Source organism: Nelumbo lutea, chromosome 1 (assembly GCF_056320005.1).
Source record: "Nelumbo lutea isolate HS-2025 chromosome 1, American lotus-T2T, whole genome shotgun sequence".
Classification (NCBI taxonomy): Eukaryota; Viridiplantae; Streptophyta; class Magnoliopsida; order Proteales; family Nelumbonaceae; genus Nelumbo; species Nelumbo lutea.
This window is the reverse complement of record NC_142684.1, coordinates 203,622,661-203,637,329: the sequence shown is the minus strand read 5'-3', so window position 1 is coordinate 203,637,329 and position 14,669 is coordinate 203,622,661. Positions and strand designations below refer to the sequence as shown.

Sequence of the window (14,669 nt, the reverse complement as noted above, 5' to 3'; positions counted from 1 at the left end):
CTCGGCCTGACCGTTCAATTCTTCCAGTAATTTGGCTGTATTATTCCGGTCAACCTGGCACGCGGCGCGGACGGTGCCTTGGATTTTCTCTTTCTCATCGCCCACGCAGCAGTTATTGTAGATACACTGTCTGTGCTCTGTTGCCAACTTGCCATCTCACGTCCCCCCTTCCTTTACAGTTCACGCTTCTACTCTGCTTCAATTCTCTCACTCTCTCTACTCTGATCTCTATTGCTTCCTTTCTCTTTGACAAAGCTTTCCACACTCAAAACGAAGAGCGAACCTAGAGAAGCCAGTGAAAAGAATCGGAAAGTGCACCGTTGCGACTGAACCCATCTTACATTTGGAGGAGTCCATTCCATTTCCAACAGAAACCAAGGTATATTCTCTTACTCGATCTCCAGTTCCCGTTTTCATGTTTTTTTATTGGCATTATTGAGAATTTTGAGATATGGGGTTGTGGCAATTGACGGTTCAACTGGGCTACACAATGTGCGATTGAATCTCCATTTTGAAACTTCAGGTGGGGCAGGAAAAGAAATTAGCGAGTTGCTTTTGTAGGTCTGCATATATGAAATTTAATTTGGCTTAATATATCTTTCTTTTAAATGCTACATGGTCATTTTGTTAGAGAACATTGCTTAATAATATGCTTAGTCAGCGGAAAAATCAGAAAATTAATGGTCAAAAAACGGCTGTAGTGTAGTCTTACAACTTCGAACAGCACCTATTTGGTTATTTTTAGCAACAAATCCTAACAATACATGGCTGTATGATATCATTAGTTGGGTGATTGATAGAAAAATTTCGAACAGTTTTCTGTTTTTCATCTATCTGATTTTATTCTTCTGCTAAACCAAGGTCTGCACACTCTCATGAAGAAGACACTGCTCATCATAAAATTGACCGAAGCTCATTATCAAATGGATCATTAGTTTAGCAATATTTTGTAGAAATGGGACAAGTTGGGCTCCATGCCAAGCTTGTCCTATATCTACTGAAAATGTTTTCTTTTCATTTATCCAATTGAAACTTTTTGTAAATTCAATTAAGAAAGACTGCTGTAGTGTCATCCATTCTACATTAAAAAGAAAGAAAGAAACTGCTTGATGTCAAGGGTTGTCGCAGAATACGGTACAAGAGATCAGGCCAGCTCAAAGGCATCCTTGACTTATAGAAGAAACCTGATGGTCAATGTTACAATCTCTCCATTAATGAATTTGGAGATCTGACTGGATGCCATATGTTTACGTGATCTCTCTGCAAATTGGTACTGATTTGGTTGGGTCCATATTTTGCTTTTCCTATGGTTGTAGGGAGTTCTATAGGAATTTTTGGGTTTATAATTGTTTTCTTTTTTCCTTTTTTGGTTAAATGATATGAGAAGTTTGTGTGCTGTGTGCATTCTGCTCATTTGCTTAATTTGTTTTGTTTGTTATCAGCGTTTTATACTATACAGTTGTTGATGTGTTTTCTTTATCAAATAAGACATTGTTATTTGTAAGATATAGAAAGAAGAAAGGAAACAATGCTTGCCTTTTCAAACTCCTTAACAATTTATTTTTTGGGGCTGGAGAATTTCTTTTGAAAAATAACAATATTGATGCTTACAAATTCTGGATCAAAAAGATTGATGCTTATAATTTTCCTTTTGTACTAATAACTAACAAATATATGATGGGGTTTCTGTTTGCTAATAAATCTGTGATTGGATTTTTATTTTTAGTTCCTTTGAAATTTTTAACTAGAGCTTATTTGCTTTAAAATTCATTTTAGCAGGTATTAGATTTAGACAATTTTTGTTTTATATATTTCAAACCAAACTTCATGATTACAGTGGCCCACCACAACTCTACTGCCCATCAACTTGGGTTGGGCAGTTAGACCTTCAACATCCCTTTATGTATTCATACAACCTCTCTGTATGTGCAGGGGTAAGGCTGCGTACATCTGTCCCTGCATTGGTGGGAGCCTTGTGCACTGGGCTTCCCTTTATATTGAAACCAAACTTCTAATGTGTCAAAAAGCCTTTTTCTTTTTAATGGAAGTGGCCCATATTATATAATCTACCAAGGTGAAAATACTCTTAATTGACACAGTTGATTATAAAGATTATGAAGCTTAGCTTCCTTTTTTTTTCCTTGGCTGTGACACTTGGGCTGTTTTTGGTTGGAACGAAAAAGTTAGGAAAGGTAGGGAAATCTTTACTAACCTTGTATAGGTTTCTCTACCTTTCTCTTCCTTTCCCTACCTTTTCCTTCAAACCAATCATAGCCTTAGGGTTTTTTTTTTTTTTCTTTGGTGTTATTCCCTTTAGTTTCTATAGGGATATTGATGGTGCTCCATACATGGTTTCGCAAGAGAGATCTGACTCTTTACAACTATTGAATAACTATGATACCAAGATACCTGTACATAGGTGCTGTATCATGCTGGACACTTCAATTTAGTGTAAAATCAATGTCCAACATTTTGTTCAACTGTGCCTTTCTGTATCTGGATAACATAATTGAATAACAGTCATCACTTTTTGGATATGATCCTCTTTGGATTTTGATACTTTTCAAGGTGGCATATTGACATCATTCCAGACCCATTCACAAATCCCTGACCACAGACCTCTGCCTTATGCAAATGCTTAAGAAGTCTTTTATGAAAGCGCATTCCTTCCTCTTCTTTAAAAAATTATCTGTATCTTGTGGCAAGTTTATCCCTTCAATTTAGTTAATATTCTTGGAGAACATTAGATATTTTAAGTTCTGACTAATTTATATTTTACACCTTCTTACTTATATTTGTTACTTTTTTTTGTCAGGCACTTATTAGACTGTATAGATTTAACCATAGTTGTCAAGGCGACACCTAGGTGACAAGGCGCCCTTGGAGGCTCGCCTCACCTAATAGCCAAGCAGTTTTCTATAGTGTGTTGGACAAAACTTTTATATTCTTAATTTTTTGAGGTTATAATTTTAAAATAGACATTTTTTTAAACTAGAATATTCATTTTGTGTGTTTATATACTAATTTCTTTTTTATTATTTTTTTATTTGTTAGGGTTTAATCAACACAAACATTGCTAAATGCTGAATTGAACCCTGAAAGACTTCAAAACCTGAACCAATAAGTAAGGAAGAACTTAAAATGTTGTCTAACCAACACATTTACTTCTTTTTCTTTACTAATTTTTTGTGTCTATACTATATACCAATTTTCTTCTTCCACCTTTTCCTTTCTTCTTTTCCAATAACAGAAATAGGGGTTCAGCCCTTATATTTTTTGAAATTTCTTTTCTTATTTTTTTCTCACGAATATGTTGGAATATGTTGATTTTCTATATTTTAACATGAAGTTTATACTTCTCTCATGAAAATTATGAATAATTATTAAGGAAATATGATTATGGAACCTAGGGAACTACCCTAGGATACATATTTGTACTTGAAAAAATCCATCGCCTAGGCGACTAGGCGACAAGGCGTCCCCCTGTCACCTAGCCTCGCCTTGGCACCTTGAAAGCTATGGATCTAACCTTTGCTTTTTTCTTTTTTTTTGGGCACAAAGTGGCTGCTCTCAGTGTTAAGTTGCATTCTCATACTTGTCATCTGAGATTTTAGAATTACACCTGTTGAGTGGGCTGACTTGTGTTTAGTTTATTCTCTTTTAAATTAAGATGTTGTTGGGCCTTGGGCCCATTAGTTTTTATTTTTTAAAGAGTTGTAATTACTTAGTTTGAGTTGCCGCCCTACTAAGGGCAACCTTGTAATATCTCATACTTAAGTTAATTATAAATAGAGTGAGGGGCTGGCGGCTAGGGTTATGTTAATCTATCCTAGTCGACCTTCTTCTCTTTTCTTCCCTTTTCTCTCTTGCTGAAATCCCCAACTTTCTACTCTTCATTTCACAAGAAGCTTGGCCGAAATCAGCACATAAGGTTTTCTACTTGGTATTAGAGCAGGTTGAAGGTTTTTGAAGAGATTCGTTCCTACAGCCCTAGATCGGCCGACTGCATGGAGATTTAAGAGGCTGATCGAAGCTTTCAGGTAAGCCCAGTTTTTGGATTTTCTTGATGGATCTGTATGCCCTGTAGCTGGTCTAGGGTTTCTCATCAAAATCAGGAAAAACTAGAGAAAGGGGAAGAGTCCTGATTTTGTTGGACTCTTCAATTTTGACCTAGGTAGTGGCGCCCTATTTTTTTAGGGTTCCTCTGGGTTTTTTGTAAGGAGCGATTCAAGTTCCATGTGGTTTCCTCTAGAGAGGGCGGTTGCTTCTTCTCTCTCTTCTCCCCATCCCACCGAAAAGGAATCTTTCTTGGGAAGAAAGTCCAAGACACCAAAGGAGTGTCGTTGGTTCCAGAAGGTATTCTGTTTATTCTTGTTGCATTTTTTAGCTGTTTTCTGAGCCTCTTTGAGACACATGGAGGGACAGAGTTGAATATAAGCCCGGGAATGAAATGGGACCAGTGGGAGGAGGTGCTGGAGACCCCTTCGGAGCTGGAACCATTACTACAGTTAGGTTAGATGGTACAAATTACTTGGAATTGTCACAATCTGCAAAGATGGCCATTGGGGCTCGTGGAAAATTGGGGTATATTACTGGTGAAGAGGTAAAACCCGAAACTGGCAACTCCTGGTGGGTGCAAGAAAATTATATGGTAATGACATGGTTTTGTAATTCTATGTTGCCACATATAAGTAAAAACTTTTTATGGGCAAATACTGCTAAGGAGATATGGGATGGGGTTGCAGAAACCTATTCACAGAAGGAGAATGTTGCTAGGGCTTATCAACTGAGAAATCAGATTATTGCTACTAGGCAGGGAGATAGATCTGTTGTAGCTTATTTTTCAGTCCTTAAGACCTTGTGGCAGGAGATTGACCATCTAGAGACCTTGAAACCACCAAGGATGCAACTACCTATCAAAGACACTTAGAGAAGTATAGGGTGTTCGAATTCCTTGCTGGCCTTAACCCTGAGTATGACATTGCACGATAGCATCTTCTTTCCAGGGACAGTGTCACTCTCTCCCAAGCATATGCATTCGTGTCAGGAGAGGAGTGCAGGAGGGATGTAATGATGAAGAATCCCATGTCGGATCAGTCTGCTATGGTAAGTGCTGTGAAACCTAAACAGAATGGCAATGAGAACAAGAAGGAAGACAAAAGGGACTTAGTCTGTGACTACTGTAAGAAACCAAAGCATACAAGAGATACTTGTTGGAAGCTTCACCCACATCTTGTGCCGAGCAGATTGAAGAATAAGAAAGGAAATGCACATATGGCAGTTACTGGTGACACTCTGGCCCCCCTACTACAGCTGCCTTGGAGTCTGTTGCAGCTGCTGCAGTAAGGGCTGAGCTTGAGAGGTTTGGGTTACTTTTGAATCAGAGGGATACAACTAGTTCCAATTCAGCTGCAACCGGACAATAAGGTACAGGTAGCACAGGTGGAATTCACTCTACCTCCCTTGCCCACATAGGTAGTCCACATGTCACTGCAAACTATGTTTCTACTTCAGGTAAGGAGAGATCTCCTTGGATTATAGACTCTGGAGTCTCAGAGCACATGACCCATTGCTCCACCATTTTCTCCTCTTACCAGCTCAGTTTTGGCAGAGATAGGGTCTCCACAGCTAATGGACCCCATGTTCCTATTGCTGGAAAGGGATCTGTCAAGATTAATGATTCCATTTGTTTACCCTCTGTCCTCCATGTTCCTAGATTGAGCACCAACTTGTTATCTATTAGTAGTTTGACTAAGAATCTGAACTGGTTAGTAATTTTTTCTCCTGGACATTGTATTTTGTAGGATCTGGATTCAAAGAGGACGATTGAGAGTGGTCGTGAAGTGAATGGAATCTACCTCCTGGATACTCTTCTAATTCACCAAAGTCGTCATGTTTGCAAGGACAGTGAGTCAAAACTTGTGGATCGGATTATACTTTGGCATAATCATCTGGGTCATTTGTCTTTTTCTTCTTTAAGTTCTTTATTTCCAAAACTGTTTGAGTCTGTGAGTCTGTCAAGGTTGAAGTGTGAAGGTTGTGAACTTGGAAAGCATTGTAGACACTCTTTTAAACCAAGTAATAAAAGATGTTCTTCTCTTTTTGATGTTATTCATTCTGATGTGTGGGGCCCTTATCATGTTCCCTCTATGGGCGGCTATCGCTATTTTCTTCTGTTTGTGGATGATTTCTCTCGATATTCCTGGATTTACTTGATGAAATCACGTGATGAGGTACCATCCTTGGTGAGGCAATTCCATCAGATGGTATTAACACAGCTTGGAACTAGAATCAAGATGTTCAGATCTGACAATGCTAGGGATTATTTTGAGAGACATCTTGCCTCGTATCTGTTGGAGTATGGTGTTGTCCATCAGAGTAGCTGCTCTTACAGTCCACAGCAGAATGGTGTTGCAGAGAGAAAGAACAGACACAATGTTGAGACGGCAAGAAGCATGATGATCACAACGACAGTTTTGGTTCGTTTTTGGGGTGATGGTGTTCTCACGGTAGTATATCTAATTAACAGGATGCCTTCTCGTATACTTGGATTCAGCACTCCATTCAGCCTTCTTTTTTCCTCAGGGGGAGATGTTTCATATTCCTCTAAGGGTGTTTGGGTGTGTCTGTTTTGCGCATATTCTTGGTCCTTACCGTTCGAAGCTTGATCCCAAGGCAAAGAAATGTGTCTTCCTTGGATATGCAGAGAATTAGAAAGGGTACCGCTGCTATGGTCCAGTCTCTGGGAACTGGTTTGTTACTATGGACATCACCTTTTTCGAATCTACATACTTCTTCTCAAGGAATCCTTCTCAGGGGGAGTGTTTTGGGGAAGTAAGTCAGCAGTCTATCCCTCTCCCAGTTCCAGTTCCTATGCCTACTACTGTGCTTGACAACCATCCTGTGCCTATTACTGTGCTTGACAACCATCCGATGTCACCTACCTTGCCACCCCCTTTGTGTTCCGTCTCACAGTATTACTCATGGCAGAGACTTCATAAGGAGGTTGATTCCACTACAACAGAACTCACACCACTTCCTGTCGATCCCTTGGAGACTCTAGACTCGGCTGATACAGATCTAGGTATTCCTCTTGATCCCTCTACTATTTCAGTTCCCATTGGTCCCACTAACACTGTTACAGATAACCTTGATCTCCCTATTGCTCTTAGAAAAGGGAAGAGGAAGTGCACTGCTCATTGCATATCACAATACTTATCCTACATTGGACTTTCTCCTTCCTACCATGCTTTTCTCTCTTTTCTTGATTCTGTGTCTATGCCAAAGGGTGTTAGTGAGGCTCTCTCCAAACCTGAGTGGAAGACAGGTTATGCAAGAAGAGATGGAGGCTTTGATTAAGAATCAGACATGGGAGATTGTGGACCTACTAGAAGGCAAGGAGACAGTTGGATGCAGATGGGTTTACAAAGTAAAGTATAAGGCAGATGGAAGCATAGAGAGGTACAAGGCAAGACTTGTTGCAAAAGGATACACACAGACCTATGGCATTGATTATCTAGAGACCTTTGCACCAGTTGCAAAGATGACCTCTGTTCGGATACTCCTTTCTCTTGCTGCCTCATACTCTTGGCCCTTGTTTCAACTAGATGTGAAGAATGCTTTCCTAAATGGGGATCTACAAGAAGAGGTGTATATGGATCTTCCAGCTGGTTTTTATGATAATGCTAAAGAGGGAAAGGTATGCAAGCTGAAGAGATCACTATATGGCTTGAAACAATCCCCCCGAGCATGGTTCGACAGATTCAGAAAGGCCCTGATTGTTTTTGGCTACACTCAAACTCAATCTGATCACACCTTGTTTGTGAAGCGCAGGGGATCCTTGGTGTCAATCCTAATTATTTATGTGGATGGTATTGTTGTCACTAGGAATGATCTGAGTGAGATTGATAGTTTGAAGAGGAACCTGCATGAGGAATTTGAGAATAAGGACCTTGGAGAACTTAGATACTTCTTAGGCATTGAAGTTGCAAGATCGAAACATGGAATTTTTATCTCTCAAAGGAAGTATGTCTTGGACCTTCTCCAAGAAATAGGGAAACTTGGAACAAAGGCAGCTAGCACCCCCATTGATCAGAACCATAGAATCAATGCATCAAAAGGTGAACCAGTAAAGGACCTTGGGAGGTACCAAAGACTTGTGGGTCGGCTACTATACTTGTGCATGACAAGACCGGGCATCTCCTATGCATTAAGTATAGTGAGCCAATACATGTATGCTCCACGAGACCAGTGTTAGACAGTTTTGTATGCCCTTAGCTTCAATCAAAATTGATGTACTTTATGAGTTTATTGTAAATGAATAAAAGTACATATTTGATTCATGTTCCCTTGGTATGTTTCTGTGTATTACCCTTAAACTGGACACTTATTGAGACTCGTGTTAGTTTTGAATGTTCACAGCCAGTGGGTCGGTCTGGGAAGACCTATCCTGACAAGGCTGACACTGTGGTGCCACCAAGTCGGTTGGGGTGGCTTGTCTCAGCTACCGGGGTGAGACCCTAGGCACATATAGTGTGGGATTAATTGAATCTTTGAACTGGACCAGATTTCCAGTATTGCCCTGGACCTTGGAGATTGATGGGCAAAACTGGAAAGTTACACCCGACCCCTAGACTCGATTATGATACTGCACTAGGTGTCGGATCGGGCTGTCTTTGATGTACCAATCAGTGAGATCCTTAGCGGGGGTCAAAACCTGGGTATGTTGGGACAATCCGAGAATTCATCTGAGTGGGTGATCATAGTGACAGGATCAGCCCCTTTGTCGGACAAAGGTAATAATCGGGGATGCACTCTCACTGTTGGAAACCAAGACTGCCGGCAGCCGATTTCAACCGTTGAAATTTGTTTTGCAAAATATATTTTATATGAGATATAAAAGTATATATATTATGGTTTCTAAAATGTTTGCAAAAGGGTTTTAATTCCCAGGATCCATATAAGTGGAGAGTGCAACACTGTTCCTTGCAGCCGAGGGAGAGGTCCTCTCTTGTCGGGCAGTGTATGATCATTATGGGCTGAGAGGTTAAGTGTAAGACCATTGAGGATAATACCTGATGGGCTAATCTTGCATCTGCCCACAGTCCCTGGGTGTTACAAGGTGGCTTGGCCCAGGGACCACTTAGGGTAAGTGTTGGGCCCATAGAGCCCATTTGATGGGTTTCAGGGGGTGCATTGTCTTTAACAGTGTATTCGACCAGGCCTTGTAACAAAGGCTGGGCCGAACCCATGTGGCTGATGTGTAGATCAATGCTTGGGTCCCATGCCATACAAGGAAGCCCAACTAGGCAGCAGTTAGGAAGGTTAAGTGAGCACATAAGCTTAATGGGCCTAAAGCCCATTTCGAACTGGGCTATTAATTTAGTTAATTAAAGGGGCGAATTCTGAGATGGATTAGCAGTTAGGATAGGGTCTTAATCCTATCCACTCAGAGAGTCCAGATCTGAATGTGATTCAGATCTAGAAACCTCCTAATAAGATTAGGATAAAGCTAATCTAATCTGCAGATAAGGTAAGGGTTTATCCTTTTCATTAGAAGAGAAGGCTGATCCAAATATGATTTGGATAAGCACCTCCTAATGGGATTAGGAGCTGATCTTTTCAAGTTAACAAAAGGAAGGAGGGGGCGGCAGCCTTGAGAGAGACCAAGAAACACATCAGATCCTCTTTAGTGCTGAAATCAAGAAGAGAGAATTCTGCACCCTGCGAATACTCTCTTGCCGCCTCCCTGCTCTTGCCGCCCTGTTTGCCAGTTCGATCTCCAGCTGTGGGAGAAGTCAAGATTGGATCTTGACATCAGTTCTTTGAGAAAGGACTGAAAAGGGAAACTGTGCTCACGTTCCATCCTGCTGTTTCTTGTGAAGGACAGAGTTCTTGGGAAGAACACTGCTGATTCTGCTCCATCCTGCACTGCGCCATCTTCAGTGGGAGCAGTCTTTGGATCCTTCCTTGGGCGTGAACACCTTCGTTGGGAGATATTGCTTCTCCGTATCAGGTATCATTCTCTCCCATTCCTTTTGGTTCAGATCTGGTTCAGTTTAAGGTTCAAGATTTATCCTTGAAAATATGATTTTCTAAATAGGGAATGTGATTCCCAGTTGAAGGGAGAGAAAATTTTTGAAATTCGCCCCTTATTCCGCAATCTTTGGGCGTCCATGTGATGGATCTCTCATTCCCTTCAACCAGCACTGGAAGGCAGTTGACAGGATCCTTGCTTATCTGAAGGGACATCCAAGCAGAGGCATATTGTTTACTGATCATGAACAGCTCAAGCTAGAGATCTATACAGATGCGGACTGGGCAGGATGCCTCGATGACAGAAGATCAACTTTAGGAGTGTGCACCCTAGTTGGGGGTAACCTAGTCTCATGGAAGAGTAAAAAACAAACAGTTGTGGCAAGATCAAGTGCAGAAGCTGAATGTAGGGCCATGGCACATGTAGTTTCAGAACTTCTCTAGATCCGTTCTCTATTGAAAGAAATCGGTGTTCAGGCAAAAGAACCTATGATGCTATACTGCAATAACCATGCAGCAATTAATATTGCTCATAATCCAGTCCAGCATGACCGAACTAAGCACATTGAAGTAGATAGACATTTTATCAGAGAAAGGGTAACTTCTGGAGAAGTTTGTCTTTCATACATTTCTTCTGATTTGCAGCTTGTTGATGTCTTCACAAAAGGCGTTGCGAAGAATAAGCTGGAGCATGATCTACGCAAGTTGGGGATGCATGACATCTACTCCCAACTTGAGGGGGAGTGTTGAGTGGGCCGACTTGTGTTTAGTTTATTCTTTTTTAAATTAAGATGTTGTTGGGCCTTGGGCCCATTAGTTTTTATTTTTTAAAGAGCTATAATTACTTAGTTTGAGTTGCCGCCCTACTAAGGACATCCTTGTAATATCTCATACTTAAGTTAATTATAAATAGAATGAGGGGCTGGCGGCTAGGGTTATGTTAATCTATCCTAGTCGACCTTCTTCTCTTTTCTTCCCTTTTCTCTCTTGCTGAAATCCCCAACTTTCTACTCTTCCTTTCACAAGAAGCTTGGCCGAAATCAGCACATAAGGTTTTCTACTACACCAAACAATGGTAAAATCTTTAGTTGGATATTACACTTCACTATTTCAAGTAGTTGGCCTGCTCATTCCATCATTTTGGTTCTTGAAAAAACTTTTTGTTTGTTATGATTTATTTAAGCTATACTTTGTAGGGGTAGATTTCTTCTGATTTCATTTTTAGTTCAATATTTAAGGGCTCATAATTAAACAATGGATATGGAACTAAACAGAATGGAATGGTGAAACAGGATTGTGTAGATGACTCCATATAGTTGGGACATAGCTTAGATGATGATTATGATCACCAATAAATCTACATTTAGTTATAATTTCTATCATTTTCTTATGCCATTTGCTTATTAATATCTTATAACCATATTAACAGTCACAATAATGTCTTCTCTTTTGTCTTTTTAAGGGGATAGCATGATGGAAGCCATAATCAGATTTATCATATTTAGATATAAATCCATAATTCTTCCTCTGACAAGTCCATATTATATAAATATAAGGCATCTACTCTCTCTTAGCTAGCTCTGTGACAAGCTTTTCAATGTATTGATCATGTTATATGGAACAATTCTTGCTGTTTTTCCAATATTAACAGGTTAAACATGACAGTATTAATCCTTCTTGTTATCCTGTTCACAACTGGTTATGTTATATAACCTGTTATGGATGCGGCTATTTTATTAGTTGGGTTATAATCTTGGTTGTGTTGTTTTGTAAATCCAAAAATGGAACATGGGAGAGAAGAGGAGTTGTCTTTGATTGAAAATGATAGAGATTATGGTTATCCCATCAATGGAGGAAACCTGGATAATATCAGAGGGGATGGTGGATCAGATAGGAAAAGAAAAGTAGGAGATCTGGATGATGTCTTACTTGAAGAAGCTGTTAATAAACAGCAAGATGTAACCAAAGCCCATGAGACTAACTTTCAACACCCGTGCGTTGGAATGGAGTTTGAATCTGAAGAAGAAGCATACTATTTTTATAATTAGTATGCAAGAGAGATTGGATTTAGCACTAGAAGAAGTTCAACCCAAAAATCAAGGCATACTGGTGATTTAATAGCTCGTTCATTTTGTTGTTCTCTTCAAGGATATCAAGAAGTCAAATTTAATGGGATTGAAGAGAAGAAAAAAATACGATCTGAGTCAAGAACAGGCTGCAAGGCACTGATGAATATAAGAAAGAAGGGAGCCAAATGGATTGTAACTCGAGTTGTGGAGGAGCATAATCATGCTTTGGCAACTACAACCAAATACAAGAACAATCATTACATACTAAAGAGGTGTACAAGAGATGAGAATTCAGGACTTCTGATAGACAACCAAGGTGTAGACATTCAAGCCAATTATCAGGAGCCTGTGACAATAAGGTATTGCAATATTTGTTGTCAAGCAGCATAAATTCCAACCAAGGCTGCTGTAAATGATGAAGTTTACAAGTTGGCAATGGATGGCCTACGTGCAACTTTGAAAGATGTTGAGGAGGCATTAAAAAGGATATCAATTGGTTCCATGGCACAAGCATCACCTGATCTATCCATTACAAAACACAGAGGGCAACCTGAAAAAGAGAAATCATCCTTGGATAGCCAATTGAAGAAGACAATGATCACTGAAGCAGACACAATTATATGGGACTTTTGAGGAGCCAACTAATTTGTTAGGTGGAGAAACTTGGATACCAAGGAAAAAGGCCAAAGTGGGTAAGAATATAGAATTTTCAATAGCCGCTTTTTGGATGTATATTAACTGTGAGTGCTAACTGTTTGTTTTTCCGGTATAGGACCAAATATAGGAACTACAATTCTTGTAACCGATGATAAGCCAGGGAATATGGCAGAACTAACCAGTGTGACAGTATGTCATCAAGATGGTCTAATAGACAATGATATTAGTAAATGTGAGGAAGATGTTGAAAATGCAAATGATGATTTTCACCCATGTGTTGGCATGGAATTTGAATCTGAAGAAGATGCATACAATTTTTATAACCAGTATGCAAGAGGGATTGGATTTAGTGCACGGAGAAGTTCAACCCAGAAATCAAAATGTATCGGTGACTTAATAGCTCGCTCATTTTGTTGTTCACTTCAAGGATATCGTGAAATCAAATCTGATGGAAATGAGCAGGAGAAAAGAGTGCCATCAGAATCAAGAACAGGGTGCATGGCACTGATGAATATTAGAAAAACAGGAACTAGATGGATTATAACTCGACTGGTAGAAGAGCACAATCACATTCTGTCAACTCCAAGCAAGTGCAAACAAAATAATTACATTTTAAAATGGCAGACAGAAAATGCATGGTCAGGGCTTGTAGTGGGTGACCGTCACAAAGATATACAAGCCAATTGTGAAGAGCCTGTGACAGTTTGGTATTCTAATCTTTATCATGAGGCAACCAAAATTGCAGAGAAGGCTTGTACCAATAATGAAGTGTACAGCGTGCAAATGAATAGCTTATGTACAACATTAAATGATGTTGAAGACACACTGAAAAGGACATCAGTTGCAGTCCCTTCTCATGATAGCATAGCATATACTGATTTAGATTCCCAACAACACCATGGTGCTTCCTTTGTTGACCTGGGACAGAAGAATTTTGGCCAGGTGCACATGATAGAAATAATTAACTTGTGTAACCAGTTTCCTTTTATTTCAGTTCATTTGAACTTCAGATATTGCATCTTTTGTAGGGAACTACACCAGCTTGGGTATTGAATCAACAATTCACCAGTTTTGGTCTTAATGATCCTAGTCAGGTATTCCTTCATCCTGCACTTTGTTAAACTACTTGAGAACAATAAACCTTCAACTTTTACTTCTATCCTCTTCTGAAACCCAATTAACTTGAGCACTAAATGATATATAAGGATGATTGACAGGTCGGTACTTTATGTTCTTTTTGGTTTCACAGAAGGGAGATGGGAGACCTATGTAGATAAGGATGAACTAGTTTTGCACTTTTGCTGGCCTACCCCACAATGAGCAAGCTACATGGGTCTCCAGTGGAGCAATCTGCATTGGCTTCTCACGCATCACATGCCATTAAAGATGGTTCCTTGGCCTGGTTTTCATAATAAATCAAAATTGAACTGAAGGCCAGGGTTATTTTGAATATATTCTTTATTAGATATCCAAAGCTTTGTATATCTCCATCATAAGCATTGATCCGTGTAGAGGTAAATTTTGCAGGGGGCTTTTAGTGCAATATATAGTTATACTGGTTTCAGTCTGGATGACAACTTGCAAAGTTGCAAGTGCCTGAAGTACGGGATCATATGCTTTACTTACGCCATGAAGAATTGCTTTCAACCTGGAACAATGAGTAGTGAAGAAAGATACATTAATGGATTTAACAGAGTTAGTTCACCATGCAGAGATATGCTGATATAGAAAACTTTATAACACTCGGCTCCCCAGCGTGTATCTAGTTATTGCAATAAGCACTTGTTGGATCTTATCAATAAATAATACAGACAGTGCCATATCCAGTATCAACTTCGTGAGCTGGCCCCGTTTGCGAGGGCTGAAGCTTTGACTTTGGTTGAGCTGCTTCTGAAGTTTTAACTAAGC

At 39.7% G+C, this 14,669-nt stretch overlaps 1 protein-coding gene across 6 annotated transcripts; it reads left to right on the top strand.

Moving 5' to 3' along the window:
- Nucleotides 1-27: 27 nt before the first annotated feature.
- Nucleotides 28-14,590, top strand: LOC148880471 (uncharacterized). 6 transcript variants are annotated; one of them, XM_088962381.1, is made up of 5 exons: nucleotides 28-379; nucleotides 11,687-12,792; nucleotides 12,877-13,703; nucleotides 13,790-13,855; nucleotides 13,979-14,590. In XM_088962381.1, the coding sequence occupies exons 3-5, from the start codon at nucleotides 12,927-12,929 to the stop codon at nucleotides 14,036-14,038; spliced, it is 903 nt and encodes a 300-aa protein (XP_088818507.1). In that variant the 5' UTR covers nucleotides 28-379; nucleotides 11,687-12,792; nucleotides 12,877-12,926; the 3' UTR covers nucleotides 14,039-14,590. The 6 variants fall into 6 exon arrangements, with proteins under 6 accessions (XP_088818507.1, XP_088818504.1, XP_088818506.1 ...); XM_088962378.1 differs by having other exon boundaries at nucleotides 11,687-12,796; XM_088962380.1 differs by having other exon boundaries at nucleotides 12,184-13,703.
- The last annotated feature ends 79 nt before the right edge of the window (nucleotides 14,591-14,669 follow it).